At 32.3% G+C, this 13,296-nt stretch overlaps 1 protein-coding gene across 2 annotated transcripts; it reads left to right on the top strand.

Annotated features, from left to right (window-relative positions):
• The first annotated feature begins 1,083 nt into the window (after positions 1 to 1,083).
• LOC148615564 (transmembrane protein with metallophosphoesterase domain-like) lies at positions 1,084 to 12,873 on the top strand. 2 transcript variants are annotated; one of them, XM_088581936.1, is made up of 6 exons: positions 1,084 to 1,191; positions 1,680 to 1,934; positions 2,877 to 2,987; positions 9,939 to 10,104; positions 10,977 to 11,116; positions 11,559 to 12,873. In XM_088581936.1, the coding sequence occupies exons 2-6, from the start codon at positions 1,784 to 1,786 to the stop codon at positions 11,744 to 11,746; spliced, it is 756 nt and encodes a 251-aa protein (XP_088438062.1). In that variant the 5' UTR covers positions 1,084 to 1,191; positions 1,680 to 1,783; the 3' UTR covers positions 11,747 to 12,873. The 2 variants fall into 2 exon arrangements, with proteins under 2 accessions (XP_088438062.1, XP_088438061.1); XM_088581935.1 differs by lacking the exon at positions 1,084 to 1,191 and having other exon boundaries at positions 1,222 to 1,934.
• The last annotated feature ends 423 nt before the right edge of the window (positions 12,874 to 13,296 follow it).

The raw sequence follows: 13,296 nt of genomic DNA, 5'->3' as shown, positions 1-13,296 counted from the left end.
TGTGCAGGCGGTGTTGCTATTGAGGTCAGAGCGGCAGGAGTTCGAGTCCAGCGGAGGGGAAAGACCAAAAATTTGCCTCGCAAATTTTGATAGTTCTAACATCGTTGGGAATTTTTATTTATTAACAGTTTAGGGACCGGTCATTATTTATCTCCAGGGGTGGGCCGGGAAAAAAGTAGGGGGTCAAACACAGTACTTGAAGGGGGGTATGTATTTTTTGACTAATTGATGAGAGGGAATCATGATTTTTTTTAAAGAAAATCATTTGCACATGTACTTGTGCAATATCTAGAATTTTATACATAATGTCCTGTGTAATAAAGCTTATGTTTGGTTCAGTCATTGTCTGTTTCGTTTTTTTTTATTTATGCATAGAAAATGACAATGCTTAAATTTTTACTTGGGACCTTTTAGAGCTCACTACTGGATGATGTTATCCTCGTGATGAAGGTCTTGTTGTGACCGCTGCAGGTATATTTTCCTGCGCCTTTTTTAATTGTTTCAATTATTAAAATTATACAAAGATTAAATCGTTATTTATTTTATGATTTATGGGTTGAGAATTTTGTTTGGAAAAGGGGGGTTCAGTTATTTTTTTCCGGGATTATTTTTCAATTTGCCGGCCCACCCCTGGAGATAAATAATGACCTGTTCCCTGTTATATTATACAGCAACGTTCACACGGAATATATTAAACAGAACAACAGTTTTCAAGACTACATTCCCACGTGCTTTGAGGATTCTTCATGGTTATATTGTATATTTGCACATTTTTTCTAAAATCATTATAATCATTGCGTTATTTTTTTTTTACTCGAGAGGGTCCATGATAGGCGAACAAATCTATCTTATCTGATCTTATCTTAGTTGTCATGGGTGGTGGAAATGTTCCTGCAACCTCTGGATCTTGAATATATTTATGCTCCTTTGTACTCACTGACCTTTCATGAACCACGATTCGTTTTTGTTTATATCACGAATCCACTCAGAAATGTTTCCTGTTCCTTCTTGTGATTTGTTGTTTAGAAATGTCTTTACTTTTTTAGATTGATTTACCGCTTACAACATTTTGTATATTGATGAACTACTGCTACCGTGCAAATTAGGAGTGCTGTGTTGATATTATTTTTGTATTAACTTACAACATTTATTTTGTTTGTTTAAATTAACCCTTTAAGGATCAAATTTTAGGTTTGTTATACTTTCGATTTTAAATTGTTTTTACGAATGTAAGCGATGTAAACAAACAAGCATGACTTTGAGGAGGCGAGTCGCATACATTTCTTCGGCTTTGGTTTTTATACTTAGTTTAATTTTAGCGGAATCTTGGGTTTTATCTCTTGAGCACAGACTTCGTGGAAGAATTCTTAGGATACAAGTTGTTATAATCATCCAATTCTTTGTGTCATTAATATCAATCTTTGTGTGGAAAAACTTAACTAATGCATTCCGTGAACAGACCAAAGGTCGGGTTAATATCGTACCACTATCACAAATCGTATGGAAATTTATTGTATTTATATATATTTGTTTAGCGCATGGGAGTTACCTCGGAAATGTATTTCTTGTCTATACAGAACCATCTAATCTGGGCTTGCTCTGTTATTTATGTTTAGGATTTCATGTGCAATTATTCACTTTTCTTATACTTGCCAAAGCATTAAATTTCGTTCTTTCAGTTGCGAATAAAAGACAATTCAAGAACAAATTAACAGTAACACTTTCCATTGTGTATGCTTTCCTCATAACAAGTTATGGGTTTTACAATACACGCCAGTTACCGATGGTGAAACATATTGACCTGACTTTTAGAAATTTACCAAATAATTTGGATGGCTTCACTATTACATTACTGAGTGATATCCATTTAGGACCAACTGTTGGGAAAACACAATTTGAAAGGGCAATTGAAATAAGCAACAACTTAAAGTCAGGTACATGTAATTATATAATTGATTAAAATATTTCTGAGCTCACTGAATAGTGTACATTGTACATTATTTTTCTGTACTTGTTGAATAATCCCTATATTCACTTAACTGGAAACCTGTTTTAAACAATTATTTTAAATTGTTTTGAAGCTTTTAAAATCAGTTTCCAGGGGTTCAAATTAGTGGTGGTCCAAGGTCCATGACCTTTAAAAATTAATTTTTCCCTGTCCTGGACCTTGATCTAGGGCTTAAACACCTATCCATCGACACTATACTGAGGACTTTTGGTCATCTCCTAATGGACCACTGATTTCAAGTTTGGGGAAAGTCCGGGACCTTTCATTCTTCAAAGTAAATTTGGACCCCGATTCCTTTGAAATTTGAACCCTCTTTAGTGTGACAATTTCCCTATAGCTAATAAGGTATGTTTACAAGCATGTATACATGCACAATGTAGGTTTAAGTAGTTTATACAACTTTCACTTTTCATTCCTTAATTTAAATTCAGTTGTCCCATGTCAAAATGTTCCATCTTTTTGCCATTTTGTCCCAGTATACATGTAATTTAAGATGATATTGCACTTGGAACATGATTCTCCATATTAAGATTTACCTAAAAGCTTTCTGATGAGTTCAGCATTGATATACTGTGAAAGTACTATTGTTCATGGGGTACCAATTTTTTTTCATTTTTGTAGGTAGGCAAAACCACAATATTTGGTTCCAAACAAAAAGGAGATTCCAATTGATGTTTATAGTAAAAACTTCATAACCACAAATTCAAGAATTGCCAAACTTGTGTTTCTTCCCTGATCCACAAAAATTGGTATCCACGAATTAAAGTACTTTCACAGTACATTTCTAAGTTTACATTCCACTTGCTGTAATATTGTTAAGAGTCCAGAAAAGAATGAACAGATTATTTGCTATGATTTATATTTCCAGACATTGTTGTTATTGATGGAGACTTAGTTGATGGTTTAGTAACACAGTTAGAGGATGCTGTCAGCCCCATTAAAAACTTGAAGTCTAAATATGGAGTATATTATGTAACAGGTATTATACATTGTATCATATAACTTGTCTATTTAACTTGAATTCTCATTGTGAACCATAGAAACTTGAAGTAAATACAGATAAATAAAAATAGTAGTATTCAATTCAAGTGGCAAAACATAAAAGAATTTATTCAGTCTTAATAGTACAAGAATTGAAACTATTGCTGAATATAACTATTTAGATATAACCCAGGGTTCTCACTAGTAATTTTACATGGTGAGTCCTGGGACTCATCACTCTTTGGGAAGGTGAGTCCCAGATGAACTTGGTGGGTCCCACCCTTTTCCTTATATAAAACCAGTTTGAGCGCTATATTCATTACTTTAGTGCGTACATAGTACTACATACATGTATGTACAATCTTACAAAGCCATATCTCACTGCAATTGTGTATGTCATCCATATTAACTTGTGAAGAGTAAACTCAGCATCTTTTTTTATTTGAAAACAAACTTATTTTGTTTGCTGGCTTCATGACATAACTCAATACATAATGTGTATTTAGTTCCATGTAACTACATGTACATGTAACTACATTTATAATACTAACATACCTGCCAACTTTTGAAAATCCCCATGGAAGTTTTTATGCAAGACAATGTATAAACCGATATTTTCGGGACATGTCTTGCAAATTGCATGGGTTTTACTGTATGAATGCATGAATGAGATAATCACTATAGCATTATAGTGCCTTTTCCAGTTGAACAAAATGTGCACGCACTGAAGTTTGTAAGCCCCTTTTTTGTGTTGGATTCCTCCAAACCTAATTTAAATTCCTAAGTTTTGTCTAATTCAAAAAAAAAAAAAATAAATAAATGAGAAAACTTGCATTTAAATTTAAATTCATTTCAACTATTTAAGAATATATTGAGCAAAGTTTCCTTCTTCCCATTCTTATCATTATAAGGGGGCTAGGATTCAAGTATTGAAATTGTAGAGTTATAGTTCAGCAAGTTTATATTTATCCATGAAAGCCTTATTAGGATTAAGTGATAGTGTGTTGTTGTATACCCAAGAAAATTGTGGATACTCGGGCACGTCTTACTATAATTAAATGCATACCATGAGGTGCAGTGTATGAGGAAATGTAACAAATATTCAAACAAGTTGATACTGAATTTCCATAATCATCACAATTTTATAGGAATAGTATTTCTTTTAATTATTGCAAACAAAACTTATGGGAAAAATAATGCACTGTTGAAATTACAGAAAATGTGAAGACTGCAGGGGAGGTAACTTATTTTGTATAAACAGTGATGTCATTCACGTGGCTCTACAAAATTGAGACCTGTTAAAATGAAAGTATTTTCAAATTAATTGTGGAGTAGAAATTAATCTTTAGAAAATGATTGGATGTTCACAAAATAATGGTATATCCAATCAGGATTCATTTTCCAATTGTCAATGATTGCTCCTCGGAGATTATTTACCTGTCATGCCCCGTGCAGGTCTCAGTATCGTATTAATTTTCCCATAGACTTCTATAGTGAAGTGCATATTTTTAGGATTTTTTTAAAAAAATATGTAAATTGATTCAATAAAACTTTCACTTATGTAGCATTTCTAAGGACATGTGAAAAAATAATTTCCCGCAAAGAAAATAGGGTGAGTCCACGAAGATCGGACAGAAAAGTAGTCTCGAACTATAAATAGCCATTTTCCCTACTTTCACTTTCGTTTTGCACTCACCAAAACAACCTTTTCAGTGGAACATTTTTATGATATTATGTTAGATTTTCTTTTAAAAATGTTCTTCATCTTACAGTGTGATGTTTGCTCTATTTTATAAGTCATTGTTCATATCTTTTGACAAAATATTAGTTTGTAGAGAGGCAAAAAGAAAATGCACTATATTTTTATAGCATCCATGTAATACGATACTGGTACCTGCAGGTCCGGGTGTTAAAAGAATAGGCCTGCAGCAGCGCTAAGCTTGTCGTAAAAGGCGACTAAATAGTGCTTTGCCCTCAGAGCAACTGGGATGTGTGCCCCAGGTGGTGGAATGGGGTACCCCTGGCGTGTTACATGCTGCGGTTGTCAGGCTATAATACGGAAATTCTGACCATAAACCATAGTGGTGCACCATGTTGGGAAAGATGCCACGTTCCTCGCACATTAAAGATCCCTACTGTGGTATTCTCCCGGAGTAGGAACCATAGGGCCTGTTGGAGCCACAGGAGGCTAAATTGCTCGACCCTACCCACCCTCCCTATTTCCAGTGGCAATCAAAATTTGTCGACCCCATTGTCCTTGTGTCCCATCCCTTTTTCATTTCATCATCATTTCATGTTCATCGTCTAAATATAGCTGAAATATTGCTGCTCGGACGTTAAACCCCAACAATCAATCAATCGATCAATTCACCTGTCATAAAACATACCAAGACAAGACAAGAGATTATTGATAGCCTAAGACACAGTAGGTGTACAAGAGGACAACAAAAAACAAATACAAACATGTATATACATGTAAATAAGGCAAATACACAGACACAATACACAGAACACTCAATATCATAAAATTTGTAAATACAAACAGATTCACATTTATATTTTAACACATTCACTTTCGTATGATATTAGCAATTTTTCGTAAAAAAGCACACACTCTTTTGTATAATTGAACATTACAGATAGTCAATAACCCACCAAATTTACTCATATTCGGTTGCTTTGAGTAGTAATCTGGGATGTAACGAGATCTTAAATACTTAACCGTTGGATTATTACACTGAAAGAATATGTGAAATTCATCTCCCACCCCTTCTTTACAAAGGTTACATATTCTTTGACTCGGTGGGACTCCAGACCACTTCCCAGTTTCTATTGGTAGTTATAAGTTGGAACATCTTAATTTTGTCAAATGAATACGTTCTGTTGGGGACAATCTGAGAAGATATGATTCAATTCTGAATTCATGTTAAAGAGTGGAATAGAATTCACCATGAGATGTGTTGTCCATTTGTAACAAACCAAGATTGATAGAATTGATCACGTAATGTCTGTTTAACTGTGACCTTAAGCCAGCTAATATTTACTTTAACGTGTTCGTTCCATTAGTAACTAAGACCCGTATCATCCAAGATAGATTTAATATAGTTAACCCAATTTTGGTTGAATTATTGTCATGCAATTATGTCATAAGCCGAAGCATTAGATTTGACAATTTTTGTTCTGTTTGCATAGTTCTTGTGCAAAAGCTAACCATTCTTACTTTAACAAATATTTCAATTGGAATTCTACCCAACTCTACATAAACCATAAAATTTGGAGTGCTGCTTCTCAGCTTAAGGATATTTTTACAAAATTTAAGATGCATCTTTTCTATGTTTTGGTTATTTTCAAAACCCCAGACCTCAGAGGAATATAACAGTAATTGTGATATTAAAGTATCAAATAACTTCAACTGTAAATCAATTGGCAGTGGAATGTTTCTTAGTTTCCTATAGAGAGCAAAAGAGCTTTTTGGGCTTGATCTATTAGACACTTTCTTGCAATAGTGAAACTGCCGTTGTAATTGAAAACCGTACCTAGATATGTATACAACTCTACTATTCTATATTTTTGGAATTGAAAATGTTGTTTACACTTTCTTTTACTGAAGACAACAACTTTTGTCTTTTCAGTATTAACTTGTAATTTCCATTCTTTAGAGTAATTAGTAAACACAGCCAATGCTTTTTGCATAGCTTCCTTTGTTCCTGACATTATAATTGTATCATCTGCATAAAGCATCACATATATTTTGACATATATATCAAACATTTCTGAGCATGAACTTTCTATCAAATCTAGATTTTGTACTTCATTGTCTTGCAAAAAGAATTCTAGATCATTAAAAAAAATGAGAACAAAAAAGGCGACACATTTTCTCCTTGTCTTACACCAACTCCACAGTTAAAAAATGCAGAGAGTTTACCTTGATGCCTATTACAAGACTTAATATTCTGATACATATTGAAAATATTTCCCTGTTACATTGGATTTTTGAACTTCTAGCCACAGACCATCTCTCCAAACTGTGTCAAATGCTTTTTTAAAGTCAACAAATGTGCAAAATAGTTTTTTACCTTTTGAAAAATATATAGCTAGAAGGTATAACACAAAAATGTTGACAACAGTAGAATAACCCTTTCCAGTCTGTGATTCAGATAAGAGCTCAATCTCATCAGAAAACTTAGTAAGTCTTTCATTCAAAATGGATGAGAAGGTTTTCCCTAAGCATGAATTTAATGTAATTCCTCTACAGTTATTTGGATCCGATACCAAACCTTTGTTCTTATAAATAAGTACGATAATTCCTTGTGGCCAAATTTCTGCTACAATACCTGTATCGAGTACTAAATTAAAAATCTTTAAGTATACAGGCATTAGCTCCAAAACTGTGTTTTTAAGATATTCATTAAGAATGTCATCAACTTTGCCATTTTTTAGATTTCTAATATTTTTAACTATTTCGTCCTCAGTGATTGGACCATTAAGTAATTCGTTCAATTCACTTGGTAAGTTGTTGACAATATTTTCAAAATCAAAAGTTTCATTTTCATCTGTTTTCTTTCTCATTTAGTTCTATGAAAAAATCGTAAAATGTACCTACATAAATATCACTTTCGTCTTTTTCTTTTTTGTCTATGCTGTTTAATATTTTCCAAAAAGCTTTGGGTCGGAATTGTTTGCTTTTCGTTAATTATTTCCAGTTTTGTTCTGAAATGTATCATACACTTTTTTCATTTCACCTTTATATTCTTTGCTTGTCTTTTTCATTAGTTTTATGTTTTCCAAATTTTTTAAGAAACTATATCGCTTCCTGGCTTTGTGGAATTTCTTCCTCCTCTCTTTACATTTAGCATTAAATCAAGGTTGACTTTTGTCTTTGTCTTTCCTTTTTACTTCAACTATGTTATTAATTTTACTTTGATTTACAGAATTCTTCCCAATTTATTCTAAATTGTCAAGCTCTATTTTTAATTCATCTAACATGCCTTCATGATCATTCCTTACGTTACTAACAAAATCTGATCGCTTCTCTTCGTTTCATTTGACAATCCTTTCACTTTTATCAATGTTATAAACAGTTGAGCATTGAATTTCAACATGTAAAAGACAGTTTACATCTGAAAAATGAGTTAAAATTGTCTACCCTGAATTCTTTGATAAATGGTACAGTACCTGACGATGACAAAAGATGATCAATTACACTAGTATCGTTACATGTTACCTGTTTATACAGCAATTAATACAAGTAATTAACTATGTAAACTTCCGATTGTCAAAAGAAGAGATTTTTTTTTCATGATTTTTAGGATAGTTTTAATGATTTTTAAATAAATTACTGATGTTAGGATGCAGCTGATATTGTGAAGACGCGTCCCGTAGACGCAAAATGTTTTAACTGGGCGCTTCCAGCAAGTTTTTCTTGCGTCAAGGACTCATGTACGCGCCTAAACGAGAACCCTGTATAACCATGAAATTTATATAATGGTAATTTCAATATAGCTATTAATGTATTAGTTGACAAGGCTAGGAAACCATATTTAAAATTAAGAAAAACATTGGTATAAATAATCCCTGTACTCTCAATGACTCATTAGTCTCCCTTATTCTGCTTTATTGTAGTGAGAATTGCGGTACTTAATAATTATAGCATGCTGAATTTAAATCCAAAATAGGTCAAAAAAAGAATTAACGATATATGTATTCAACAGCAGAATTCTATTATGAAAAATATCTCTAAGCTAGTTTTTTTTCATGGGAGTCTACAAGGGGGGGAAAGACCAGCATATGTTGTCAAGTTGGTAAATTTGACTGATAGATCCATGATTTGCAGACTAGTAATAAGTTCTCATCAACTAATAATTGAAACAGGTAGACATCTACAAATTCCCTCTGCAGAGAGAATATGTCAAATATGTAATGTTGCTATTGAAAACTAATTTCATTTTACAGCCAGGTGAGCTATTGCCATCACTTGGCGTCGTCATCGTTAACAATTTCTTCAAACATCATCTCTCCTGAAACTATTGAATGGATTTTAATGAAACTTCAGATGATTATTTCTTTGAGTATCCTGCACAAAATAACTGTTTGGATTTTTTATTTTTTTTTAAAAAAACATGGCTGCCGTAGCTAAAAATAGAACATAGGGGTCAGACAGCAGATTTTTGCATACATCTCCCAAACCATTAGATTTAACCAAAATCTGACCAAAGTAAAGTATCCAGCAGGATGAGATCTGTATGTGGTCAAATTTTGGAGAAAATCTGTTGATCCTTATTGGAGTTATTGCCCATTTTGGACGTGGGAGCCTCTTGTTCTATTTAATAATTAACTACAAACAAATAATAAATATAGTTCTTAATAGTAAACTTTTTGCATTTTGAAGATGTCTTCTAATTTTATATCACATTGTCTAGAAATCAGGAAAAACAAGATGTAAAACCATTTTACATTTTTGTATAATGGTTATATATTCATCCAATCTTTGATGTTTTAGTTTCATATATTATCTTTATGTCATTTACACTTTTCTGTTGTATCCTATAGGAGCCTAAACCACTTATTGTAACTAAATTGGACCTTATAAAACTATTTGTATTTGTATTTGCATAACTTTCGTCTTCATTTTGGCTTCTTGCGTGTACGTTTATGTATTATGTGGTACTTAAAGCATAAAGTCAAAAATGATGTAGCTGGTCAAAATATCTTACTAACACTCTACAATCTTGTATGAAAGAATGAAATTCCAATGTCTTACATTGTAGGAATGATGTTCTGTTCATAAACATTTTTTCATTCATTTTGGTTTGTTTTGTTTTGTTCTGTTTTTTTTGGGGGGGGATCCTTTGTCCTTCTAACTTTTACAAAAAAATCAACAATAAGCCTTATAAAGAAAACACTCGATTCAAAGTGCTTGTCAGTGAAAATTGCTTTGAAATTTATACAGGTAATCATGAATACTATACAATGGATGTGGAGAATTGGATGAAGAAATTGGATGATTTAGGAATAACAGTGCTTCATAACACAAATGTCAAAGTTCCTAAAGATAATGACAATGACAAGTCATTTTGTATTGTTGGTACTGATGATTTAGAGGCTGATAGAATAAGGTACAACCCCATACAGGATCATATATGTTTTAGCTAATGACATTGTTCATTCATTAATGTAAAATATTAAAATGCTGAAACAATAGGGTATATTTGTATGAAGAAATATCCTGCTCCACAAATGTACATTGATACATGTATAAGGAAGTCCTGCTCTAAAGTAAGAAATATTGGTAAATATCTGTTCTCCGGAATTAGTGTCTTATCTTTTTTTAAACATTACACTCATTGTACAATGTACATGTAGTAAGAAACCTCAGCATTGTATTCATACACTGGAACAATTAAAATATTTCAAACAAGCAGATGGTGTATTGGAATCATCTTGTACATTCATTCTTCTGTCCATCCATCTTTCATCACAGTTATCTTGGCTCCCAATGGATAGATTGATTTCAAATTTGGTGTTAGGCTTTATATAAATGGAGCATAGATTGTATCCATATTTGGTGCTGTTCAATTTCAACTTCAGTAAGAGTGGGGAGCATGACAATGCTTCCATATTTAAGGAAGGATGTGTATGATGTTAATTTTTTCTTACCCAGTCACTCAAAGTATGGTTTTATGTGATATCCAGAAAACATTGCCGTGTCTGTCCCCTGATTGTTTGCAGATGATAACTTGAGAAGGAATCATGAACTTTTAAACTTTGTACAGTTGTTTAGTATTATGAAATACCAATTAAGTACAATTTTCAGCAAAATCCAAATGTTGTTTTCGAGTTAAGCCATTTTGAATATTTTGCCATCCCCTTTTTTCACCATTGTGTGGCAGGATATCACTTAATGTTCCATTAATGCTCTATATTTACAGTTTCTTTTTAGCTTATTTGATAAATTGTTAAGTTATTTTGTTGTAATTTTCTATACCAGGTATGAAGGCCATGGTATGAAATTAGATGAAGCTATTTCTGGGTGTTTTAAACAACAAGTTAAGATATTACTTGCACATCAACCTGAGGCAGCGAGAAAAGCCCTGAATTCAGGACACGATATAGATCTCATACTTTGTGGTAAGTATACTAATTGTTTTATTTACCATTACTACAGTTAGGGAACTACCATTTGATTTTTATGGGGAGGCTAGGATCAGGCTTGAAATAAAAAGGCAGGATTGAAATTCTAAAGAAATAAAAAGCCAGGACAGGCCATAATTGTCCTAATATTTTTTGTTGATATAAAAAAAAAATTTGCTTTGCACCAGAGAAAAAAAAGGCAAGACCTAAACTTTCTCAAAATAAAAAGGCAGGATAGAAAATTTGTCCCTAGCCGAAGGTCAAATGACTTTAAATGTTAAATGTAACTGCATCAGCAACATTTTTGTATTAGTTTCTTTAAAAGATTATGGAACAGTTAGATTATGGTAATAGCATAACTTATTATCTTTAAGGTTTTACTTCAATATAAACTTTACATTAAAAATTCTTCTGTTATACAATGTTAAATGCATTTCAGGTCACACTCACGGTGGTCAGATGTTTCCCATTACAGTTGGTGCTTACCTTGCTAATCCATTTTATGCTGGACTTTACAAACATGGGGATTCTTATATTTATGTAACCATGGGAACATATTATTGGGGTTTCCCTGTCAGAGTTATGACTCAGCATGAGATTACAAAAATAACTCTACATAGTACATGATACATGTAGTACAATATTAGTTGTTCAATAGGACATAGCTTTAATATGTAGTGTTCTTATTTTTTAATTAAGATATAAACATTATTTATTTATGAATTATTGTTCTTTGTTTCTCAGTGATATGTTGTACATTCATGCATATCTTGCCCATCATTTATAATAGGACAAATCAGTGTTCTATATGTAGTTTGAACAAAAGTCTTGTTTCATGATTCTTTTTATTTGAGTGCGTTTTAATTTATTTTTCTGAAAATTCAGTTCTGGAGAGACCTGCTTTAACATACTGATAGAATGTCTTATTAGATAGACTTGAATTGACCATGTTGCAATATAAGACTCAGTGTGATCTCCATCAATTGTTTCCAGAGTATTGACCAAATCATGATTGGTATCTTGTAATAACTTTGGATACCACCTTTAGACAAGCCAGTCTGTCCACTCCCTTCCATCATGATTTTATACAGGGAAGTTCCAGCATGGCAGGTATTGCTATTACTAATCAGGAATTATGTCTCAATTTCAAATCTACATTTTGGAGTAATTGGGTAAAATTTTCTAGTTGAAATATTTTTTTTCTTTTTTTTTTTCAATATTCTCAGATAATGTATGACCTTGTCTTACCAAAGAATGTTCCTCATATTGTAGAGTGGTTTATTTGTTACATGAAATAAACATGTTCTTTTTAGCATTACAACTTACAATTATTGTTAAAATAATACTCTTAAAATACCTTGGTGCATATTTTGAACATAGTGCTTTATTGGAAATCATTTTCTAATTTTATTGAGAATATCAGCATTATATATTATATAAATTTTGTATTTAATTTTCAATTTCTGTTTAATTCATTATATTGATTTTAAGATGTGTATATACAGGTACAGATTCATAGATTCCAGGCTATAATTGGTCAAAGTTCAAATTAAACAAATGGTAGCCTGGAAACCCCCCTCTTTTTGTTTTTTTTTTTGGTTTGTTTTTTTTTTTATACAAATTTCTGGATCTGGCCCTGCGATGTGTCACAGTGTCAGTGTGTTCAGTATTATTATTATTGTCATTTGTTGTTTTTATTGTTGCTAATTTATGTATAAGTTTAATGAATTTGATTATTAAAATATTAATTGTTATTATTTTTTTTTCAAAGTATGAGTTAAGATTGTCTAAGAACTAGGAGCATGGACTAAATGCACAGGTATGGTGAGCGTACCCTGCTTTTTTGGAAAAACCTGCCGAGTTGTTCATAAAATGTCTCGTCCTGAGTAGACGAAAAAGGTATTGAAAACTATGACCTTGAACAAATTCGTCCTAATGCTGCAGATGTATAACCGTAATGATACACAAGTTCATGATGATGACCATAAAACTTTTGACTTAAACTTGTAGCAATATGACCTGTTCCAGCAGCCTATTTGGAACAAGTCTAGTTTAATACAAAAAGTCTGTGTAGTTTTGGGAACCTCTGGCATAACGTATTCCTTGTGATAAGAAAACTCCACACACAGATGATTAGGAGCTTTCCCTTTCCATTGATCTATAAAAGTAGGTCAAGA

The sequence above is a fragment of the Perna viridis genome, chromosome 5, assembly GCF_037379345.1.
Source record: "Perna viridis isolate PV_CMFRI_1.1 ecotype Kerala chromosome 5, ASM3737934v1, whole genome shotgun sequence".
Taxonomy (NCBI): Eukaryota; Metazoa; Mollusca; class Bivalvia; order Mytilida; family Mytilidae; genus Perna; species Perna viridis.
This window is presented reverse-complemented; position numbering and strand designations above follow the sequence as displayed.

What these genes read in the sequence shown, in the direction of transcription:
- LOC148615564 (XM_088581935.1), top strand. Translation starts at nt 1,253, where the DNA reads ATGACTTTGAGGAGGCGAGTCGCATACATTTCTTCGGCTTTGGTTTTT. An exon ending in TGGAGTATATTATGTAACAG is followed by an intron (nt 2,988 to 9,938) that starts GTATTATACATT and finishes AAATTTATACAG; the next exon opens with GTAATCATGAATACTATACA. An exon ending in TATAGATCTCATACTTTGTG is followed by an intron (nt 11,117 to 11,558) that starts GTAAGTATACTA and finishes AATGCATTTCAG; the next exon opens with GTCACACTCACGGTGGTCAG.